Below are 24,698 nucleotides of genomic sequence, written 5' to 3' on the forward strand. Positions count from 1 at the left end.
ATTAAATTCAATTATTAGGGTGACTTCTTCGAAAGCTCCCTCAAGCTCCCCAATCCCATTGACTAATGGGATTTTACCCCCCGGCAGGGGGTTTCTGCTGCGTTAGGAAGGGCTGGAGGAGGTGAAATGGGCTGTGGCAGCCAACACTGCAGGCTGTACAGCCATTTATCCGTGGGATGAGCTACGTGCGGGAGCAGAGACCTCATCAGAGCCCTCAATCACTCCTAATCCCAACAAATCATCCAGCCATTCAATCGTGCCCTGAAAGGGAACGGTGCAGCCGGGCTGGGGCTCTCCCTGCCGCTCCTTCAGCCGTATCTCCGAGGACGCTTTGACACATCAGGCACTTCACGTTAAACACTAATTTAATCGAAAATGTATTTTACAGAAGCCTGGGAAGCTTCTTAGTGAGCTGGGAGCAGAAGCTCGAGATGTCCTACGCAAAGCCCAGTGCAGGCTTGTCGTTCGACTCCTGACAAACCGCCAGGCAACAAATATTAATGAAGGGAAAAGGAACTTTTTTTTTCCTGAGTTAGAAGCAGGGGAAAGTGAGGGGAAGAAAACGTTGTTTTTCATAATTCACTCTGACATGAAAATTAGAGGTTGGGCAAACCGGGAACGGGGAGAAGAACGGGGAGAAAAAAAAAAAAAAAAAAGAAGAGCAATGAAGGCACGTCAGAGCGGCAAACAAAGCCTGCCACGGCGAGGGATCAGGCAAGGGGATCTGAAAAAGCCTTTAAGAAATTGCTCATGCGGAAGTTCATTAAGATGTTAATTCCTGGTTTGCCCACCGCTAAGACCAACACAACAGGCAACACCCAGGTTTTACCGTTTTCTGCTTGTTTTCCCCCAGATAGGCTCCCACGGCCCCCTGAGAAGACACGAGCCTGGAGGCAGCCTCTGTAATTAAATCTTGATTTTAAGGTGGGAGATAAATGTCGCAGGGTTAAATCATCAAGTTCTGGTTATGAGACCTCTCCAGTCCCTTCGCTTCAAGGACGCCAAACCCGTTATCTCTGATAATCTCCAAAACCTCATTTGCATATCAACAGAGCCCATTTCAACGCTCAGTAGCTTCAAGGCGACTAAATTCATTCCTCGTCCCCGCTTATTTAATACAAAATCCAATTAAATATATTTTTACCAAGTTTAATAAACAACCATTGTTCCAAATGCAGATTTGTGCCTCCGAACAATTTCAGGTCAAGTGGATTCATCGCTTGTCGGATCTCTCTTTTCTCTCTCCCTCATTGTTTGATTTTTAATTAGGTTTTGATATTGTCTGTTAAATTTAAATTAAGGGACGATTTAGGCGCTAATGGTTTCTACTCAAACCAGGAGTTTAATCACGAGGCTGCGATCCCCTCTCCTGGTGGCACCTGCATTTTCCCGTTGCATCCCTGTGGTGCGGGATGGTGCTGAGCACCATCAGTGAGGCTCAAAGGTGGAGCAAAGCAGAGGATTTCATGCTGAATTTCACAAAAATACAGCCTCTACGTGGCAGCACATATTGATTTCCTACACGTGGGAAGGACTCAAGCAATCGGATTTTCCTCGGAGAATCGCATCTCTCCACTGGTGCACTGCATTTTTCCAGGGATCAGAGGGTTTCGGAGAGCTCTGGGAAGCCGCTGGATGGAGTTGGCTGCAGCTCCAAAAGGTAACATCCCCATTGACCCCCTTCGACTTTGGGGCTCACCAAGCACATAAATCCCAACACCAACCCGTCTTTGAGGCTCACCAACAACATCACTCCAGCCCCAACCTCTCTTTGGGATGCACCAACAACATCACTCCACCCCCAACCCGTCTTTGGGGCTCACCAAGCACACAACTCCCAACCCCAACCTGTCTTTGGGGCTCACCAACTACACAACTCCAACCCCAACCCGTCTTTGGGGCTCACCAATGACATCACTCCAGCCCCAACCTGTCTGTGGGGCTCACCAATGACATCACTCCAACCCCAACCTGTCTTCAAGGTTCACCAACTACATAACTCCAACCCCAACCCGTCTTTGGGGCTCACCAACCACATAACTCCCAACCCCAACCTGTCTTTGGGACTCACGAACAACATAACTCCAACTCCAACCCGTCTTTGGGGCTCACCAACCACATCGCTCCAACCCCAGCCTATCTTTGGGGCTCACCAACAACATCACTCCAACCCCAGTCTGTCTTCGAGGTTCACCAACTACATAACTCCAAGCCAACCTGTCTTTGGGGCTCACCAACCACATAAATCCTGACCCCAGCCTGTCTTCGGGACTCACCAACAGCATCACTCCAACCCCAACCTGTCTCTGAGGCTCGGCAACTACACCACTCCAACCCCAACCTCTCTTCGAGGTTCACCAACTACATAACTCCAACTCCAACCCATCTGTGGGGCTCACCAACCACATAAGTCCTGACCCAGCCTGTCTTTGGAGCTCACCAACTACACAACTCCAACCCCACTCTGTCTTCGAGGTTCACCAACTACATAACTCCAACCCAACCTGTCTTTGGGGCTCACCAACCACATAACTCCCAACCCCAACCCGTCTTTGGGGCTCACCAAGCACATCACTCCGACCCCAACCCATCTTTGGGGCTCACCAAGCACATCACTCCGACCCCAACCCATCTTTGGGGCTCACCAAGCACATCACTCCGACCCCAACCCGTCTGTGGGGCTCACCAAGCACATCACTCCGACCCCAACCCGTCTGTGGGGCTCACCAACAGCATCGCTCCAACCCCAGCCTGTCATCGAGGCTCACCAACTACATAACTCCAACCCCAACCTGTCTGTGGGGCTCACCAACCACATCACTCCAACCCCAACCTGTCTTTGGGGCTCACCAACCACATCACTCCAACCCCAACAGGTTTGAGAATATCAAGCCGTTTGTGCAAAGGGAAATGGATTTTTCGAGCCCGTAAGTAGGTATTTCAGATGATGTTCTCCTGCCTTGCGCATTCATTGAGCCAGCAGAGATTGAGATTAGCTATTTAATCGTTTGATCGATTGCAAGGGCAAGATTAAATTGAAAATGGCAGGGTTTCTTCAGCAGAAGGCGGGCGGCCAGAAAGGACATCCGTTGGAAACATTTGCCATCTCACCAGCTCAGCTATAACTCAAACCTGTCCTTGCAAATACAAGCCAGCCGTTAACGTCATTGAGGCGAGCAGCTTAATGAGTCCTCTGGAAAAAAATAAACCAGCAGGTTTTTGGCTGAGAGTCTGCACAGGGAGCTGCGGTGGGGGCTCTGGGTGGTGCTGGAGGTCCATGGCAGCTCTGGAGCACGATGGGTAGCCCCAGAAGAGCAGGAGCAAGGAAAAACTTCCATTTTCAAGGGTTATGCTAACAGATACTTGCAGATTTTCCTCCCTGATGACACGTGTGGCTGCAGTTTGCCGCCGTGCAGCGTCCAAAGGCCTCCTGATTGCACCCACCTTGTTTTCAAAGATGATTTCGACGAATATCAGCAGCAGCTCCGTGAGGAAGATCACCAGAAGGACCCAGAAGAACTGAAAGGAGAAAGGGAAGGATTAAGCCCTGCTCCAAGCCAGGCTGTGTCCTCTGTCAGTGGTTACCTGCAACAAAGGAGACCTGGAAACCCAGAGCTGCTTTGAAATGCTTAGAAATCAGATCATTTCATTACGAGCTCCCCTGGGAGCTGCAAATCCCTTCCAAAGATCTCAGTCCTAAGAGGGAAAGCAGCTTGCTCCCTTGTAGAAACAGTCGCAGGAAGGAAGGATGGATGAATGGACTGAAAAAAGAAACCAGACGCAATTTGAATGGCCAAATTCTGCACCAGGAAACTGGTAAAATGGATGCAGTGGGAGCAAAGGTGGTGGATATCTGGATGGATATGGGTGTGCAGCATCCCTCTCTGATGGGATACCGGTGCTTGGTTGAACACCGATGTTTCTAAACTGGGCATCCAGTGGAGGATCATCCATGCCCCAGAGTAGGGGCAATAACTCATGATCTGCCAGAACTGATAGTGGCAACGGATTTAGGCTGGAAATCAATATCCTGATGGAGCAAACGACAAACTAGAAGGTCCGATGTTCATGGAGACACCCGTCAGTCTCCTAATGCTTTGGTCCCTGTCTGAGAGGTCCCATCAGACACTGTAGAGGATGGAGAGCCGCTCACGCTTGTCTCCCCGAGGCCACCTCCATCAGCGTCTTTGGATACTCGCCAGGAAAAGGAAAGCGGAAAGTTACCATGGTAACCAGCTAAAAATCCAAAAGCCAGATTAAAAAAAAAAAAAAAAAAAAAGAGGGGAGAGGTAATTTATTACCTCGATATTCACTTTGACCGTTGGTTTATTAGAACAGCCTGGGTACAAAGGTAGGTCGCGCAGGGACCCGCCGACCCAGAAATTATTTCCCAAGCTTGGCAAAACCCAAGCGCCGTTGGAGCAAAACGCCACTTCATGCCCCAAAACATCGGGGTTTTTAATTAGCCACCCGCCAATTAGCCAACCAGTTCTGCACCGTGCTTATTTGCTACGAGCCAGCTAGCGCGGAGAAGCAGCATCGCTTTTCATCGCCAGCTAAATCAGCTCATAACGGGCCAGGTATAATCGGGCCAGGAATCCCATAATTAAGGAACACAATTAACCAAGCACCTGTTATCTCGTGGGCAGAGATGATATGCAAAACGCCGCACGCATCCAAACGGGTATAAGAGGGGGTTGCTTCGGGAGGAAGCCCACGGCGGCGCGGCTCACGGATTTACCAAGCGGGGCACGCCTAGGTCCCACAACGCCGGAGCCAGAAAGAGAAATTCAATTTTGGAAACGTATCTGCTCTTCAACTTTGGTTAAAACCCAAGAAAATAAATTTTAAAAAAGGCGCCTTGTCCTCTGTTTACCGGGAAAAAGTGCAAATTCTTACCAATCCCACTTGAGCAGAGAGAAAAGACGGGCGGCGTCAAAGTCCAAGCGGGGGCCGCCGCCGCGCTCACGGCGCGCTGCTCTGACCAAGAAACGCCTGAAAATCAGCAGGATGCGGCACGCGGAGCCTTTCTTCTTGCCAAACTCCTCCGAAAGCACCGACCCTGCAGCTCTTCCCCCAGAATCAAGAATTTTAACCCACGAGACCCCTCGCGCAGGTTGCTCTTCTGCTCTTTCTAGCGCTTTGGCAGTCGCACCAATTTCGTTCCCCCCCCCCCCACTCTATTTCCTTCTTGCAGTCTCGGTTTCTGCCCTCCAGCTTGTCAAGTCCTGATGCAAAAGGCGAGGTTGATGCAATACAACTCAGCCCGCTCCGTGCATATTGAAATCAAGGCTAATATTTAATATCCAGGTTCGATATGTGATTTATAAACAAAGGCGGGCGTGTCGTGCCGAAGTCCATGGGATGCCGGCTGTACCCGGCTATTAGGAAAGCGATGACTATGGCTTTCAAATGCTCCATCAAGCTGAGGTTCACAGGCAGCAAACCCCGCCGTTTCCAAGGGCGCAAGCCCAAAAAAGAGCTTAACTTACGGACTTTATAAATGGGGGGAAAAACGCCAGCATTAACGGGGAAGAAGGACACGGCAGATGCCGACTGCAATGCCTTGCGAGAGGGAAAACGCAAAGCTGGGGAGTCACAGAGGTGATGCCCAGCTCCCCCTGGACGCCCCGCAATACGGAAGGTCGCCTTCAGAAAGCCCACAGTTTCCTCGATAATTTATAGAGGATTTGCAAGAAAAGCGAGCGCAAAGCAGCGCGAGCCTTACAAATGTGCAGCCCGAGCGAAAACCGCCTCTTCTTCCCCCAAATAACGGCCGAACGGAGCACGCAAACCCTCACTGGATGCATGGACATAGCGGAAAGTGGCACTTTTTTTGCATTCACAAAGATAGCGGCGACCGTCGGTAACCGTAATGCACATTTAAGGGGTGAAACTGCTGGCAACATCCCCGATTGTCCCTTTTAACCAGTGCATCGCAGCCCTCGCCGTCTGCCAGACCGGGCACAAATAAATCAGCATTTTGTTCCTTAAAACGACTCCAGCAGCAAAATAAAGAGCGAAAAATCCCCATCAAACAGCATTTAACCTCACCTTGAGCCGCTGTGAGTTTGCCGCAAGTTCAAAATCACAGAGCGAGTTAAAAAAAAATAAAAATAATAATAATAAAAAAAAGATCACTAAGCAGCGCGGCAAGGAGCTAATTTCCCCCCCCCCCCCAATTTTTGCAAAAAATTCACCCTTCGCGTGGAAGCGGTGGCATGCGAGCGAGTGGCCGTGCCTCCATGGCGTGACCCCCCCCCGCCGGGCGTCACCTCTCGCGTCCCCGAGAGGGGGGACCAGGAGAGTGCCCGAGGATCTCACCCCTCACGCAGCCCAGCTTTCGAGGAGAGAAACTCCCCAATAAAACCTTCATCTTGCTCGAGACAGCCGGTGCGGGGAAAAGTTGCTCAACTCCTATTCAATTAACACTCGCCGCAGCCAGCTCCCTTTAAAGAGCTCATCGATCCAGAAGTTCGCTATAAATTATGCGGCTTAATTTCCTCCAATACCTTGACACAAAGATTAATCGCCCCCGTTCCCACCATCAGCAGAGCTCCGAGCTGCTCCTTCCCTCCTTTAACAAGTCTCCAGCGCCGTTTCGCTCATCATTAATCTCTCCCGAAGCCAAATCGAGCGCAGAAGGAAAGCGCCCGGGGGACCGCGCTCTGCCCGGGGTTTAGAGAGGTCTCCTTCCAATTTGGGGCGTAACGCCCTTCATTAGGGTCATTTTACACATAGGTTGCCCGGAGCGATCCCTTCCCAATACCTCCTCTGGGTGGTTGGTTTTCTGCCACCTCCGTACGCCAGGTAGGATGTTCTTGCTGTCAAATTTAATCTCCCAGAAGCTTAAAAAACACATAAAACGCTGAGCTGGGCCGGAGTAAATGCTTCCAGCCGGGGGTCTGGCTGAGAGAGGTGGGAAACCTGCTGCTGCTTCATCTCCAGACCTCCAATTTCCAGCTCAAACGTGTCCTCACCGGGCAGAAATGACGAACGCAGGTCAAGGATGGGTTGGAGGCACCGAGGCCGAGGGATGAATAAACCACGCAGGGATTTAATTCAGGGACCAGCCCAGGGAAGGAGCTTCGAGCCACGGATAGAGGCTGAGCATCGCTCCTGAGCTCGGAGGCACTCGGGACACCCATGGCCACGGGAGGTTGTGAGAGACGGACTGTCAATTCCCTGCCGAGGGGCAGGAGCCCTCCAAGCCTTCGACGGAACGCCTCGAACGCTCGCGAGGAAAGAAATACCGCAGGCCTGGCCTTCAGAGAATGGCTAAGGCTTCACGCTTCTGGCGCCGGAAAGTGCGGGAGAACTGTCGTGTGAAGCCAGGATGGTTCTGCCACTCGCGTGGTGAGCTTGCTCGTTCTCGGTTCTCCAGGCCGTCGCGTCCCGCGAGCGACCTTTGCTTCATTCTCCGTGCAACACACGTGAAAGCGCCCACCCCTGCAGGCGCTAATGAAGGTTACGGAGAACACGCTAAACGCGGGTGACGACGGCACGCGTCTCGCCACCCGAATCGTGCTACACGTCACCTGGGAGAAGGGAGAAACCTGAGCCGAGGCTGTCCTGGGCACGGGGGGTGGGCCGTGCTGGTTCAGCAAACAGAAAAGGGGAAAAGAAGTGCCCCTGGGGGGGAACAAAGACGAAACAATAGAAGAAGATTGTGCCTGGGAAGATTCTTCCCAAGAAAGAAGACCGTGCCTGGGAAGATTCCCTGAAGAAGACGCTGGAACCAGGACCCGTGATCTCTTTCTCTCCGGCTTTTTCTCCGCCTTTTCCTTTCTCTATCCCTCAGTTTCTCTTAGAACTGTTCAGTAACTGTTCGAGTTGGGAAGTAACGACCTTAAGTAGGACCTTAAGTCCCGCTTGCCAGCAGTTGGCCTATCCCTGTTGTTCGGCGACACGACGCACACCTCACCACTTGCCATCGTTTGTCATACTCCTAACCAATCCTCGGGGACTCGTTAAGACCTACACTAACCATTTGGGGAAGCCGATAAACGTTTCTATATGGACCTTGAGATTTATGTCACCGTCATCGGCGCCGTTGGGAATTTGCGGATCTGAAGTCACTCATCCCCCCCCGGCTTTACTGGGAGCGGGACGTGACAGAGGTTCAGCCATGCCAAGCCCCAGTGTGTCTCCAACGGGATTCTGGATGGGAGAGGGACGCTCTGTTTGCCAGGGACGGGGCAGGGAAAGGAGGAGACGCAGCCAGTGGGATGGAAGAGCTCCTGGAGCAAGGCGAAAAGCATCAGAGAAGTCTGTGATGTTTATTTCATACGAGCAACCTCCGTCTGCGAAACGCAGCTGGGATCTCACAGCGTGGCCAGGGAGAACGACCGGCCGCCACAACTGCAGGGAAATAAAGAAAAGGAAAATATCCAAAAATCCTTCCTTTCTACCCAGTTGCCCCTGCAGCACCCAGGGGCTGATAAAGGGAGATATTTGCTTCTTGATAATCCATTTCTTCGGGTCAGTCACAGGGAAGGAGATAATAAGAGCGATAACAAGGATGGTAATTTCTAGAGAGCCCGTGATACCAGCCAAAAAGAAAAGAATTAAACCCATAAATAGATTCCCGGGTACTTTGCAGGAGGACACTGGGAGAGCTGAGGCTGAAGAAGCTGCTCTGGCAGCTCCTCTGCCCTCTTGATGAATCTAACGTTAAAACAGTAGAGGCAGATCATAAAAAGCTGCCTAATTTAAGAAACCAAGTGGAGTCTTTTGCCAAGAAAAAGTTACTGCTCACGCTTAAAAGAAAAGACTCTACAAGCCCCATATAACGAGACCTCATAGAAGTGAGCGGAGGAGGAATAGAGGGGTTTGACCCCCGCTCCGTGAAAGGTGGAGATAATTTTGTCCTCGCTCCAGGCTCTACAGGCACCATTAAACCCCCGTGGGAACAGGTACGTTCTGCACTCGTGCAAATAACCCCCCGATATTTTATTTTTATCCATTTCTATAGCTGCTTCTCCAGCGAAGGAGCTGAGTCAGCCCCAGCGAAGCCAACGCACAAAAAGGCTTTGGCCTCACTAAGACAAAAGTGGCGACAGGTCACCGAGGGATGGAAAATCTGGACTTCCCATCCCCAAGACAAAAAGAAACTCGTGCAGTTCAGTTTCCCTTCCTATAAAGCACAAATCCCCCCCGTTTTGCACACGCGGGAGTTTACAGCATGGCGAACCCCAGGTTTTGCCGTATTTTGGGGCAGCCGGAGAAGGAACCGGTTGTTCCTTCTTGAGAAACGGGAACGGATCGAACGTGCAGCCGCGGGAAACGCGCCCGAGGCGGAGGCGTGCGATAAAGAAACCTTTCGCTCTACCTGGGAGGCCACTAAATCATCCCCTCGGCAAGCGCCTGCCTCCTCCTCCGCCTTCCTCGGGACCACGGAGGAGTCCCCCGTTTCACGTGAGCACAGAAACACGAACCCGGTTGCTTTTGTCCCCAAATTGAAACTTTAAGTAACGCTTTTTAAAGAACCTCTTTTTTTTTTTTTTTTCCTTTCCCCCTCCTAATGACGCGTTGGAGCTTCCTCCCACGCAGAGTGGCCTTTTCTAAGGGCTTGCTTTTCTTCTGAAAGACACCTGCATGCAGCTCTTCCTCTGAAAACCCGAATAATTGTTTATTCCTACGCAGAAACAGCTTTCGTAGTGGCTTTGAAGCAAAAAAATATCTCCAAAATCTGTCAGGAATGTCTCCTACACAGACAAAACGAGGACAACAAAGCCCAAACGATAAGACTTTGCAGAGCACCTTCTGTTTTAGCAATACAGCAATAACCCTCTGCCCGGGATATTATTTTACATTATTTACACTATTTTACATATTTTATTCATACGAACGATGTTATTTTGTTTAGGGGGCAGGCAGCATGCCCCTCCTGCCCACCCACCCAGCCGCCCACCCACGGGGCTCATGACCCTCCCCCGGGTTTCACGCAGGCACTTACCAAGCCTTAAGTCAAAATACACATTTCCTTTACGCTTTACAAGCTAAATAACCAAGAAGCCCGCTTTTAATCCCAAAAGAGCCAGTTGCTTTACAAATAATGAACTGGAACTCCCTGAGAGCCCTGGGCAGGCAGCATGGTCTGTCCTCCACGCGCTCCAGGCACCAGCCCTACCTCCACCGCGTCCCACAGATGCTGCTCTACCCTGTTGAAGACCAAATCTGCTCCCCCGACCTGCCAAAAAAACCCCTTTTTTACCCGCTTTGGGCTTTTATAGCCTGCAGATGGGTCAATTTTTGGCTGCTGTAAACCCTTCCTTGGCTATAGCCCTGCTCCCGTCTCAAGACCAGGATGGATGCTGCAGCTAGAACACGCTCACGTTCCCCAAAACCCTCCCAAAATAAGGTTTTTATGAACAGGGATGGATGGCGCCTCTTAGATACCACCCCCCCCCCCCCCCCCCCCCCATCCAGTTCCATGAGCGATGGCTCCTTTCAAATCCCATTTATTTCAGAGTTTGAGGGCCAAGCAATCAAATTCCCCCTCTTCCCAAAGATCTCTCTACCTGTTGCTTTCCCCCTCCAGTCAGGAGAAAATATTTCGACGGCGCAATTGGCTCGATTCACCGCACCAGGCAATTCACCGGAAACCCTTAATGCAGATTAAACCCCTTGAATGCTATTAATATCATCTCAGACTTGGCAAAAAAACCCACAAAACCTTCTCCTCAGCCTTATTCGGGTGCTCACCGGCATCCCTTCATCGACTCTGAGGGATGCTGGGGAACCGCCGGCCGTTCTCTTTAAGGAGTAAAAATGCAGCATGGGATAGAACTTCTATTTATTAAAAATTCATATCGAGAAGGTAAGCGACTCCAGAGACGTCCGTAAATACTCCACGCGTGGAGGATTTCTGGAAGGATTTTTGGATCGTCAGCCCTTTCCTGGGCTTTCCAGCAGCAGTGAGGCCCCACTAATTCACTGCACGGATGGCTGTTATTATCGCAATGGTTAATTTAACGATAAGATTAAAAAAGAAAGAAGGGGGGGGAGCGCCAAGGAAAGAAACGCAACACGCTGGGAGTTTGCTGGCGATGCTCAGCCTACGAGGAAGAACAACGTATGCTTTTTGCCGCTCGCAAAACCTTCCCAAACTGCTCCTAGAATGGGGACACTGCAAGAAATCCAGAGGGAAAGTGCCAATAATTAGCACGGCACAAGAATCATTAACTCCCCCGGGGCTCCAGCCCCCTCCTCTCCCTCAGAGCCAAAGCCGGGCCGAGCAAATCCGCGTTTAAAGCACGTTGTGGTGATTAAAAAGCCCCAGCCAAGAGGCGAGCGACACTTCGCAGAGGAGATCGGCCACAATTTCTTGCACAAAGCTCCTTCTGCCGCCCTGGGGTTTCCTGCTTTGTCTCAAGCAAATGAAATAATAATAATTAAAAAGGGTTGAAACCCACAGATGAAAAGGCGAATAGACGGGTAAAAAGTGCTGGCGGGTCCCTGCAAGGCTTTTTCTCCCTGTATTTTTAGGGGATTTGGGTCTTGGAGGGTTTTTGCAGGTCCGTCCCACCCAGGAGAAGGCTGGGGATGCTCATTAGGGAAATAAGGCGCTGTAAAGGCCGCCCGTGGGGAGCAGCGGTACCCGCCTGCTCCTGCGTCCGGGATATTTCCAGCTGTCCCAGCAATTCCCAACGCTCGCTGCTGGGCAAAAGTCAGGTCCTCCTCATTTATCCATCCCTCTGCGGCAGCTAAGGAGAAAAAAAAAAAAAAAATCAAGAAAGTGATATTTTTGTTTAAAGAACCTGCAATCAGAGCGTGCTCTGTAATCAGCGGGCTGAGGAAGAAAAAAGAAATCTATGCAGATCCCCCAGCAAAACTCTGCAGGAAGGTGTTTCTCCAATCGATTTTTTTTTTTTCCCCAGCAGGCTCTAATTGTGTGCTAATTGTCAGGGATTTGGTTTTGTGAGAGTTAAAGCGGCACCATTGAAACCTGCCGATATCGGAATATCCAGAGAAAACTCTGGATTGCGGATGCAGGGAGCTGATCCCCCACCCCGGGGCAGCGGATCCCGGACCCCGAGGAGCATAAATAGAACTGGGGTTTTGCAGTGATGCTTTGCACAAAGCATCCTCCAATTAACCCAAAATTACCCCGCGAGCAGACAAAAGCAGGTGGAAAAATGCCTGGTGACCTCCCTCGGGGTTATCACCCTGGATGAGTTCAAACACAGAAACGCAGCTTCATTTCTCCTGCAAACCTGTGACCAGAAGGAGCCTTTTATTGTTAAGTTTTCCACTCTTGATGTGTGATATAGAATGGTTTGGGTTGGAAGGGACCTTAAAGAGCATCTAGTTCCACCCCCCCTGCCCTGGGCAGGGACACCTCCCACCAGCCCAGGTTGCTCCAAGCCCCATCCAACCTGGCCTTGAACCCCTCCAGGGATGGGGCAGCCACAGCTTCTCTGGGCAACCTGGGCCAGGGGCTCACCACCCTCAGAATGAAAAATTCCTTCCTAATATCTCATCTCAATCTCCCCTCTTCCAGTGTAAAACCCTTCCCCCTCGTCCCATGGCTCCCCTCCCTGCTCCAGAGTCCCTCCCCAGCTTTCCTGGAGCCCCTTTAGGGACTGGAAGGGGCTCCAAGGTCTCCCCGGAGCCTTCTCTTCTCCAGGCTGAACCCCCCCAGCTCTCTCAGCCTGTCCTCCCAGCAGAGGGGCTCCAGCCCTCCCAGCATCTCCGGGGCCTCCTCTGGCCCCGCTCCAACAGCTCCGTGTCCTCCTGATGTCCCCAGCGCTGGAGGCAGCACTGCAGGGGGGTCTCCCCGAGCGGAGCAGAGGGGCAGAATTCCCCCCTTGCCCTGCTGCCCACGCTGCTGGGGATGCAGCCCAGGCTGCGGGGGGTTTCTGGGCTGCCAGCGCACGTTGCCAGCTCATGTTGAACTTCTTACCCCCCCAACACCCCCAAGTCCTTCTCCTCAGGGTTGCCCTCCAGCTGTTCTCTGCCCAACCTGTATTCGCGCCTGAGATTACCATGACCCAGGCGCAGGACTTTGCCCTTGGCCTGGCTGAACTTCATGAGGTTGGCATGAGCCCACCTCTCCAGCCTGACACCAGGTCCCTCTGGATGGCATCCATCACACCACAGAGCCAGAGCCGCCGAGGGCTGCCATCCCAGCCATCGATGCTGCCCCGGTTCATAACACGCCTCACTTTAGAGGAAGCTGGATGCACCCGACCTCCAAAACCTGCCTCTTTTGCAACCAAAACCTGCAACCGCTCCTTCAAAAGCTGCATCTCACCGATGGGAAAGACCAGGCGGCAGGGTCTCTTGCTGCGGCTACAACAGAAGGGGCAACTCTTTCCCCTTCTTCATCCTCTAAGAGGGCAGAAATAACCAAAAAACAGCCTAAAGGAGATGCTGGTCAAATCCCATTTCAGCTGGAAATCGCTTTAATTTTTTCTTGGCAGGGAATCTCCATATTGCCCGTAAATATCCCCTTTTTTTTTTTTTTTGCTAAACTACGGGGCTCTCCCTCGTTCCTTTCGCAGGGACAGAAAAACCCACCTCCAGCCATCGGCTGCAAACTTTGCGAACCCAAGGCAGCCCAAATTCACCCCAATCTCCTCCAACCGCCGAGGTCACCGCGCTCAGGGGACCGCTCTGAGCCTTTCGGTTCATCCCGAAGGCTTTTCCAAGCCCCCTGGTCTCGGAAATTTGCCACTTGAATGCAAATATTCAAGGCGCTATTTCTTTTTGGTGGCCTGGAGGCGAGCCCACCCCGGGGTAAAATGGATGAGCTGGATCCCCCCTGCAAACCCTCTGCTCTCAACCAAGAGGTTTTCCAGCACCGTGAAACCACGAGAATTCACCCAAGTCAAATATCCAAGTGGTTTAAGTGCAGGCAATGCCCCCGCAAAACATTAACTAGTTCACATAATTCTTCCGAACGCGGAAGAAAAACACAAGGGGAAGGTGCTACTTACTGGTATTTTCATGTGTTTTCACGCCTTCTGACGTAAAATGGATTTTAAGGGGCCGCGACGGGGCGATGAATTAGCGCTGGCGACGTGGCAGAGGGATGCTTTATACGGCACCGCTGTAACAGAGGTTTTCCGCCTAATTTTTGCCCCTTTCTCTGCACGATCAGGGGGAAAAAAAAAAACCCAGCTGCTTGGACCAGCTCAGACCTCAAAGTGCTCCTTCACACGTGCGTTATTCTGATTGCTTTTATTCAGGGCCCCCAAGCTTCAAATCACTGTAGTAGCTGACTCTCTTCGAGGGGGAATTTATCTTCCCAGGAGAAGGACAATTCTCCATCCACACAATAGCTCTGTGATTGCCAACCATTTCCCCGCAGCCGCGCTCGCTCCCCTCTTCAAACCTGACATTTCTGCCATCTCCCAGCGTTTAATCTCTTTATTTACGCGTGCAATCAGGGGCTGGAGCCGGGGAGGGGGAGCAGGGGGGAAGGTACGTTTCAAGCCCAGCTCCCAACCTTGAGAGTAAAAGTACAAAATTGCAAAGAAAAATAAATGGCGGAGCTGGTGGTGGCCACCGGAGTTTGCCTTTCACATCTTGCTGTTGCTGACATTTGGAAATGGCAGTATAAATATACATTTATAGATGTACATACAAGTGTTTTTATATATAGATATGGTTATGTTGGGTTTATATTTATACATAACACCCGCAAAAGGCCAAAAGAGCTGCTGCAGCAGCTGATCTCTCGCTGCCACAAACCCAAGGTCAAATCCTGCCTTGGGTGATGAATTCTGGCAAACCCAAGGCAGGAAAGGAGGAACCCAAAAAAAGCTCACCGAATGGAAAAGAAAAACGGGAAAGTCGGATTTCTCGTCCTGCCTGGACCCTCGTCTCTCCTCCGTTCTACATAAAATAAATGCAACTCCATCAAAATTCCCTCTGAAAATTCAGGGTTTTACTGACTTTTTTGGAAGGTAAAACATCCATGGGATGAACACACGGGTCTCAAGCCCCCAGGCAGGAGACGCCGAGTGAGATACGATACATTTCTAGCAAAAACAGCACTAAGAAAGCCATGGGGAGGAGCCAATTTGGGCATATTCAACTGCCAACCCCGTTGCGGGAGCAGCCTGTCCCATTGCATTTCCAGTTCCTCGACCAAACCATCCCAGCTCCCCCCAGCCGTCTCATCGAGCAAGAGAAAGATTGATTTCCGCAGTCTATTCGCTCAATCGCCCTGAACTCCCTCAAAGCAAAGGCAAGCCGTCTTCACCAGACCACTCCGCAGCTCTTCCAGCCTCGCAAACGTTAACGGTGACAGAAGAAACTTGATTTCCGAATAAAAACCTCTTAACCCGTCTATTAAACACAAATCTTCGTAACGCCAATTACATGCACCAGCAGCTAAAATCCCCGGGTTTTGGCTCTAATTTTTTTTTAATAAACTTGAGCGGAGAATTGCAAGCGGGCGGCTTTATTGAATAAACTTTGCTCAGGTTATTAAAGAAGTCATTAAAGACGCGATAATCGGGCTGCCGCGCAGGGAAGAGTTGCGTGCTTGCGCGTGGCAATTACGGGTGATGAGTGGAGAGGAGGAGATTGATAAGGAAAAGATTAAAACCAAGACGTAATTTGTGATACCTTGCCGGGCGGATATTGGAATAATATATCAAAGGGCGGATTTAGGAGCTGGGTGGCTTTTCAAATTGTTTCGCCCAAGAGAAATGTTGGTCGATTTTTGTCCGGGGGGCGAAGGAAAATAAAAATCCATCTGTCAGCAGTAAGTGACTGAGATGAATGAGGATTTAACGAGCGCGCGCACCCGCACTTCTCCTAGGGGAAAAAAAAAAAAAAAAACCAAAAAAGGTTATTAATGTCAAGTGCTATCTGACAAATTTTTGTAGGGCATTGAAATTTTTCCTCCCAGGTGGAGAGGAATGTATTACCCGCTCTCCAGATTAACAAGATGCATTTTGAGATGAAGCCACAAGTCAGTTTTTATTAGTGATTTGAAGTTCGGGGGGGTTTTGTGCTCATCGTTAGCTTGGGGTCCCTCAAGCCGCGTGTGCGGGCGTTGGAGCAGCTGCAGGACATCTGCGCACGCAGCTCCTAAGAGCCCAAAGGGATTCATGCATCCATTTTCCATCAGCATCGACGGATGCATTTTTATGCTGCCTCATGACACAATCTCCAGGGTCTGTCCCGAGTCCATTTTTGGGGCTCACGGGGCAGAGCTCCCTCCTCCGTGGTCCCCGCACCACCGCATTCCCCCTCAAAGTGAACAGATTGCAAACCCCACTAACCAATAACGTCTTTTCAAGAGTTTTCCTGGTAAAATTTAGCGGAAAACGGGTGTGAAACAACTTCTACAAATGAAAGCCAACCCCCAGTCTCCCACACCTCGAGAGGCTGCCGCACGAGAGAGGATGGCCCGCAGTGAAATCCCCTGTGAATTCCTGGTAGGAGCACCCACTTTTGGGTCCTGGATGGAAACGCTGATGTATTTCACAGACAATTCCAACCTAAAAACAACCGAGAAGTCCCGGCGCGGCCGCGTGGTTTTGCCAATATGACCATGAGCAGGTAGAGCGCAAGAGAGCACCAAGTAATTCGGCGCCATAAAACCATGCCAGCAGCAAGGGTCTTCCCAGGGCAGCCCAGTTTCACCGGGGAACTGCTTTCAGATACAAGGATAAAGCACTTTTGCTGGGATAAGCTGCATCTCCACCAGGAAAACACTCATCCAAGGTTGCTCCCCTGCAGACCTGCAACCCCTTTGAGCGGGCAAGTCCTCCATGGCTCATCCAAGGTGGCAGAGCAAGCCAGAGGTGGACATGCAAACCCACGCTCGTGGCCGGGGCTCTCAGAAACGATCTTTAAGTCTGGTTTTTTTGTCCGCTCTGAGCTTGCAATGCTATTTCCTACGAGAAGAGGCGGCGTTACGCTTTTCACCTCCGCGCAGACCAGAAATACCTCCCGTATTTGCGCACCTGGGCAATGCCTGCGCGAGGAACACCCTTATTCATCTCCTCATTGAGAGCATTTCCAAAATGCTTCACTCCCTTTGTGCTCTCCTCCTGGTGCTGATGCCCATCAAGCTGAATATATCCCTGGGGAAAACAGCGTTTCAGCTCCGACACTGGGAATTAGGCTGGATCCATTAGCAGAAACGGACGGTGGTTTAGTGGATTCATGGTTTCGTGGTGGACTTGGCAGTGCTAGGTCAACGGTTGGACTCGATGATCTTAAAGGTCCATTCCAGCCTAAAGGATTCTACGATTCTATGAAATACCACCTAATTTATCTGCTCCTGGAAAACAGATAATTAATGCAGCATCGGGGCAATTGTGGTGCTCTGCAGCCAGCTAAAGGCAGGCGAGGAGCCTTGAGTAACCCTAAAAACCCACCACCCAGGACCTATTTCGACCCACGAGACAAACATCCCCTTTCCTATATCCTAGCCAAAAGGGACGCAAGTGTTATTGTGCGCGATGACTTGCACGAGTATCGCTTTATTTATTCCACATGGCAGGCATGAAGCTGCTTATATCCACGGAGAGAAAAGCGCCAACCCAAAATGGGCAGGATTATTTCTTTCTCTCAGCCGTGCCCATCGCAGAATTGATTCGGCCGACAATCTGTGAAATACAGCTAATGAGCTTGGGTTTCTGTCGCCCCGAGTCGCTCCAAGGATGAGATTTCCTACCCTCTGATGTGTCAATTTTCCACTTCCAAATTCGGTCCGGGTTTGTGGAAACAGAGTATTAGCCGCGATTCATGAGTATTAGCACAGAAAGAAAAATATAATCGGAAATCTGAAGTACTTATCCTTCTTTGGACTCAGCTGAGATAGAGCGAATACAATACCGTACAGCTTTAAAAGCAGACAAACGAGAACGAAGACGAAATGTTCCCCACCAGCAACATCACTTTCAGCTTTGGCGGAAAAATATTTTCTGGGCTTAGAAACTACAGAGCTTTGCCGGTTGCTTTGCCGGAGAGGAAAAAGAGGATTATCTGTTAGAAGTATAACTGAGTCCAGGCGAATGCCCCTTGCTCTCATTTAGCATCCAAACCGAAGGAAACAAGTCAGTTGACAGGGAATTAATGAAAAATTAATTTTTAAGCAAGCACGCTGTCAGGGCTATTGAAACACCACAAGTATCACTCGGACGGGATGTCTCCGGCCACCACTTGGAGACTCCTCCAAACACGCGGGGTCGGGAGGCAGCTCTCGACGGGAGCAGGCGGTACCACGCCGCAACGGAGATGCGATGGGAAACCTCTTCTGCTCGCTCGCTGCCCAGCCTTGACCCGTACGGTCGGGCCAGATGATCTGAAAGGACCCTTCCAACCTAGGCGATTTGGCGATTCTATGGTTTTATGACCCCAGCAACCTTCCCAAGGGCAACGCAAACAGCCACCCCTTCGCAGGTGGCACAAACCCACACGTATCGAAAAAGCAACGATAATTTCATCTGCTCATACAGAAGCAAAGACAATATTGGTTTTCCGATTCAGGCTCCCACCTGTATTAATTGGAAATGCAAATGACGAGCAATTTTTAAAAGCAATATTGCAAGCCGGTACAAGTGAGTGCTAGCTACCCGGAGCGTTTGATTTTTATAAACCAATCAACCCAAACCAGTGGGAGATGAAGGTGTTATGCAAACCCTTAGCACTCAAGGCACGCGTGAGCCGGCAGGAAGGCTCCGTGGACCAGCACGGATTATTCATCCGAAAGCAACTTCTTCACCGAGGGAGCGTCGGACGCAGCCCAAGAGCCAAGAGAGCTGTCACGGAGCTCATCAACGGGCGTTGGCCCCGAGCGCGATGGAAGAGCTTCGCTCCCATCTGAATGGAGGGAATGGATTATAATCCAGCTCCTCCAGCTCCTCGCTGGGGGCAGAGGTGTTATCCCAGAGCAAGGGCAGGGATAAGCTGCAGGAAGGATGGGTGGTTGGATGCTCAATGCACCGACAAAAGCCCTGGAAAGCAGGTTAGGAGTGAACAGCTTTGCCCTGGTGTTCTGGATCTCTTCCAGTTTGGATTTCAAAAGTAATTTTTCCCTCTGCTAAGAACTCCTTCGCAAAAGGAAATGAAGCTATTGTCTATCGGCTTTGTCACAGCTAAAATAAACTTAACAGTGGAGAGTTTGCTCCACCAGAGATGGGATCTCAGCCCCAAATATAACTCCCTTGTTACCCCTGGAGGAAGGCAGCAGTGCTTCCCGCAGGTGTCCAGAGGCATTCAGCCATGGATAACAGGGAAATTAGGGTGCCAGCTCTGCAATTTAAATACATCCTCTCCCCATTACCCCTCCGCTGGTTCATGGCTGAGCTGAAAACACCAAGCAGTCACATCAGGAGAGCATTTAAATCCAGGAAGGGGCACACTGTCACTGTAAGTCATGATGGTGACTCGTTATGATACATTAATTTTCCCCCTTGCGATCACCCAGACGGTCCCGAGGGCTGCACGGGGAGCGCGGTAACAGCCTTACCGTCTTCAGCAGCATCCGGTTGTCCCTGAGGGACCCCACCATGCCCACGAAGGAGACGCCGAACATGGTGAAGCCCAGCAGGAGGAGGATGATGGCCGGAGCCAGGAAGATCCCTTCCAAGGTTTTGTGCTTTTGTCTCTCCACTTCGGCGTAAATCCCAACGCACAGGATCACGAGGCCAAGGATCTGCAAGGGAAGCACGGGATGGGATTCACACGCCTGCGGGGTAAAAGCAGAGGCTTCGAGGGAGAGGCGGAGGTTGAAGATGTCCCAGATGGCCAAGGAGAACCCACCCAACTCCAGGCCATTTACAGCCCAATCCCAAATGGTGCCGTCAGCGCTCATCCCCTTTGCTCAAGGCTGGGCTGCTCTCCCTCTGGCTGGGAAGGGGAGGTATAATTGCAGCACGATCAATCCAGCTGGACAGGTTTTGCCAGGTTTTCCCTCTCCCCTCCCTTTATGGTCTGTCTGGATGCTCAGCTTGGCCCTTGCCTTGGGTTTGATAGTCATTAAGACCCACAGCCCACCCTCCCAAACGCCACCTTGAGACAGCACGACCCCCAAAACCGCTCATTTCCCTCCAGCATTTTTACACCTGGCGTGAGCACCGGCTCCGCACCCAAACCCACAGCTCGCCCTCCCTTCACACGCTGGCCCCGGCTATTCAAAACAAAGCTAACGGCACCGTTACAAAGCACTTTTGATCCCTGGATGAAAAGTGCCATAAAGAAAAGCAACGGATTATTTATGACAACCTTCTTCCCCTCTCTCCCCCTTCAATGAAACAGCTCTGGTTGAAAAAGAGAGCCTAATGATGCCGGGATAAAGCAAGGTTCTGCAAAGGGCTCTTTACGTCCCTTCAGCTCCTTCAACATCAAAGCCAGCTCCGCGATCCCAAGCGTTTGGTGCTGTCAGGAGCCATTCGCATCGCGCCTGTCGGCCCTGCGGCGCAGCCGGAGGCGAGCGGCTTCTCAGCCGGCGCCGAGCTGACACCTGAAAAGGTCAGCGAGGAAAACGAGGAGCATCCGGAGACCTTTTCATGTTGCTTTTTGCTGCCCTCCCCACTCCAAATGGCAGCGGGAGCCTCCTGGGGGAAAGCCCCCAGCCACAGACACTCGAACTCAAAAACCTACATCTCCAACAAGGAGAAAAAAATGCCTTTTTTTTTTTTTTTTTGCTCCTTTTCCATCATTTTCTCCTTTTCTACTTGTCCTCGTTTGAAGACTGGCCACTGAGACAAATGACACCATCGCTTCCACCTTTCCAAAAGGCTTCGTTGCTCCTAACGAGTTTGCTCGAACTCCTCCTGCTAATTCACACCAAACCCTTAATTTTCATGCACAATCTTAGCTTTTTTAGGGGGAGTTTATTTATTTTTTTTCCTTCTCCACTCCGCCTGGACACCATTTCTGGTGTGGTTTTGGGGCTAGTTTATGTCTATCAATCACTGTCCGCTTCCAGGCTCCAGCTCATCTCTAAAGGAACTGAAATTTCTCAGAAAGTGAAATTTAGCCTCATGATATTTTAGTTATTCGAAACTACACAGACAGGCCTATTTCTATTAACAGGCTTTTAATCACAGTTTCATCCTTATACTCTATTTTAAGCGTCAGGTTGGTGCGTTGGGATTAGGTTTGATTTAATGTTTCTCTCTTATACGGTGTCCCAGGAAATACATTTGGCTTTGAAGGCGGGGGGTAGACATTAATGCACACCCTGCTAATCCCCGCCGTTCCTCCTGCGTGCCAATCAGAAGCACTTTCTCCGTTTTAATTAATCCATCTGCGATGCGAGCGAGGGAAGAGATCACGGGAAGCGCAGGGAGCAAAGCCAGGAGGGGGGTCGAGGGCTCGATGCTCGAGGGGCTGAGGGAGCAGCGTGCACGGGAAGGGCTTCACCTGCCAGCGGGGGAGAGAAACCCAGGAGGGTTTGCAGGACGGACACGTGAATTGCTTACAAATAGTTTTTCCAGGGCTGAAAGTATCCTTGAAAAATTTAAAGTACGTGGCGTGCACAAGGCTGCTGTAGGATGGTGCTGGTCCTTCCTCCAGCATCGCCACGGCCATGGCTTTGGCAGGGAAACCCCCACCAGTGCCACGCTAACACCCTTCTTGTTCGGAGCGGGGCACGCACCGCTTATTTGCCACGCAAAGGCAATGGGGAAATGCAAACGCAGTGGGGAAAAGGCGCTGCACGGCATGCGGAGATACTGACAGAAAGCCAGGCCATGCTGCATGGCGTCTTTTGGGTTTCATGGCTTGGAAAAGGCCACGTGCGATTTATGGGCAAGCAACTCAAACTAGTCCCTGGGACTAACCGTCATAGAATGGTTTGGATTGGAAGGGACCTTAAAGATCACCCAGTGCCACCCCCAGCCCTGGGCAGGGACACCTCCCACCAGCCCAGGTTGCTCCAAGCCCCGGCCAACCTGGCCTTGAACCCCTCCAGGGATGGGGCAGCCACAGCTTCTCTGGGCAACCTGGGCCAGGGGCTCACCACCCTCAGAATGAAAAATTCCTTCCTAATATCTCATCTCAATCTCCCCTCTGTCAGTGTAAAACCCTTCCCCCTCGTCCCATGGCTCCCCTCCCTGCTCCAGAGTCCCTCCCCAGCTTTCCTGGAGCCCCTTTAGGGACTGGAAGGGGCTCCAAGGTCTCCCCGGAGCCTTCTCTTCTCCAGGCTGAACCCCCCCAGCTCTCTCAGCCTGTCCTCACAGCAGAGGGGCTCCAGCCCTCCCAGCATCTCCGGGGCCTCCTCCGGCCCCGCTCCAACAGCTCCGTGTCCTCCCAATGTCCCTAGGGCTGGAGGCAGCACTGCAGGGGGGTCTCTCCCGAGTGGGGCAAAGGGGCAGAATCCCCCCCTCGCCCCGCTGCCCACACTGCTGGGGATGCAGCCCAGGCTGCGGGGGGTTTCTGGGCTGCCAGCGCACTTTGCCGGGTTGTGTTGAGCTTCTCATCCACCAACACCCCCAAGCCCTTCTCCTCAGGGTTGCCCTCCAGCCGTTCTCCGCCCAACCTGGATTCTAACAAGCAAATATTGAGCTGATCCACCCGAATTTTTTGGCGCTCTCCTTTCTTAGCTCTTCGTTTAAAAGGTCACCCGGCCCCTTGCAACCTGCTTTGCCAAGGGTTTAGTGCTGCCGGCTGGACCCCCAACCCATGTCCACACCCCGACAGCTAAAAACCACCCTCCAATTAAAAAAAAAAAGAAGAGCTGGTTCTACTCACAGCAGCTTAAAAGCACAAGAAAGCATCTTGAAAAGCCACACACACCTCGCGGAAGGGAATGGATATACTGGCACATCTCCCAGCAAAGGCAGATTGCAAAGAAAGGCTTGCTGGAGTTTAATGAGTTTTGGAAGGAGGAGCAGATAGCGATGCTGCTGCAGAGGGAGTTGGATGGAAAATAGCTGGGGAGAAAGACCAGCATTCCCTGAAAAGCAGCATTTCTCTGCAAAAAATGATGGATTTGGAACAAAGTGGCAACATCAACGTCTTTGCCAGGACCTATCCAGCACTGTAAAAAACTGCAAGGGGAATAACCATGTCTTTCATGAAAAACCTGATCATCCCGTCCCCCTTCGGCCGCAGATGGGCATCAAAAGCAGCAGGAAAAGTTCGCGGCGCGCCTCGCAAAGCCTGCCTGCCCTGCTTGCCACCACCGGCTTTCTCGGGGAGAGGAGGGTGCTTTTGCCGTACGAATTCAATCAGCACAGATATTTTTGATTCCCGGCGCCACAACCCTCGCCTACCACCCACGCTCGATGACACAGTAAAGCACATAATGAAGTTTGGTGGTAAATCCTCTCTAGTTACACATTAATTGCCCAGTGATCGCCTTAATACAGTGCAAACCCCAGGCCAGACAGCAGCCGGTAATTACGACTGCTCCGCAATGCATCTAAGAGTAAAAGCAAATCTGCGCTTACCCTCTAACGAGAGGATGATTACCCCGTTTCCGTATGACAATAACCACACGATTGAACCCTCGCCGCGGGGAAAGCCAAGGGGGCGGCCGCAGCTCCGCCAGACGGTGCGATGAAGGCGTCCTGCGTCAATTCGCCTCTTACAAACTGGGAAGAAACCCACCTTCGGGTTTTCATTTCTGCCCTGCTTGATTGTAGGGCTCGGTGGAGTCTCGTCGGAGCTGAGTGGGCAGGGGATGGAGGGCAGCGAGCAACCGCCCCGGGACGTCCAACCTCCATTCCCATCCCAAAAAAGGACCCCCGTGACGCGCTCTCCTCCCTCCCTCCCATTTTCCTGCATGGATAAAGCTGCAAACTGGAATTTCTCAGCCCGATACAAGCTGCTAGGACCGACCCATCCCCACCTTCGCGGCCCATTTCCAAAGCTGTTTTGCTCCAACCTCGTCTCTTCTTAGTGGGATATAGAGATGCTGGTTTTCCTCTCCAGGAATTTCTCCATCTAATGGCAAGGAAAGAGCTGGCGGGGGGAGTTGGGGACCTGGGAGGGAGAAGAGCTAAAGGTGGAAATCCCTGGTGGAAATCCCTGTCCCACTGATCGCAAAGTCATTTTGAGACCTGGAGGTCAAGAAGTGGGATGAAATGCAATTAATGAATAGAAAATAATATAATACACAGCTCTGATGATGCCGGCAGGGTGTGGTGGGTGCCAAACGAGTGCCTTGAGCTCACAGCTATCCCAGAGGTGAGACAGGGAGTTTGCAAAGCTCTCTTCAAGCCACAGGCTCTCTGGTGCTTGTGACTGCTTCTCCGTCCTTACGTGACTTGGCTTTGGCACAGAGGCAGCCGCCCAATGTGAACAAGTGACGTCCATAGTCCTACCAGTGCTACCAAGAGACACATACGGTCCTACCCTGTCCTAAAAACCATAGAATCACAGGATGGTTTGGGTTGGAAGGGAACTTAAAGACCATGTAATTCCAACCCCCTGCCCTGGGCAGGGACACCTCCCACCAGCCCAGGTTGCTCCAAGCCCCGGCCAACCTGGCCTTGAACCCCTCCAGGGATGGGGCAGCCACAGCTTCTCTGGGCAACCTGGGCCAGGGGCTCACCACCCTCACAGCAAACAATTTCTTCCCAATATCTCATCTCAATCTCCCCCATTTCAGTTTAAAATCCTTCCCCCTCATCCCATGGCTGCCCTCCCTGATCCAGAGTCCCTCCCCAGCTTTCCTGGAGCCCCTTTAGGGACTGGAAGGGGCTCCAAGGTCTCCCCGGAGCCTTCTCTTCTCCAGGCTGAACCCCCCCAGCTCTCTCAGCCTGTCCTCACAG

At 51.5% G+C, this 24,698-nt stretch overlaps 1 protein-coding gene across 1 annotated transcript in view; it reads right to left on the reverse strand.

The window, feature by feature from the left end:
- The window catches only part of LOC141733428 (tetraspanin-15-like), a 50,859-nt gene that overhangs the window by 23,015 nt on the left and 3,146 nt on the right, over positions 1 to 24,698 (reverse strand). Inside the window, exons 2-3 of the mRNA XM_074563776.1 lie at positions 19,445 to 19,630; positions 3,445 to 3,519 (exon numbers count right to left, since the gene is read on the reverse strand). Of these exons, the coding sequence (XP_074419877.1) occupies positions 3,445 to 3,519; positions 19,445 to 19,630 (261 nt within the window). The remainder of the gene's footprint in view (positions 1 to 3,444; positions 3,520 to 19,444; positions 19,631 to 24,698) is intronic.

Source organism: Larus michahellis, chromosome 20, assembly GCF_964199755.1.
Source record: "Larus michahellis chromosome 20, bLarMic1.1, whole genome shotgun sequence".
Classification (NCBI taxonomy): domain Eukaryota; kingdom Metazoa; phylum Chordata; class Aves; order Charadriiformes; family Laridae; genus Larus; species Larus michahellis.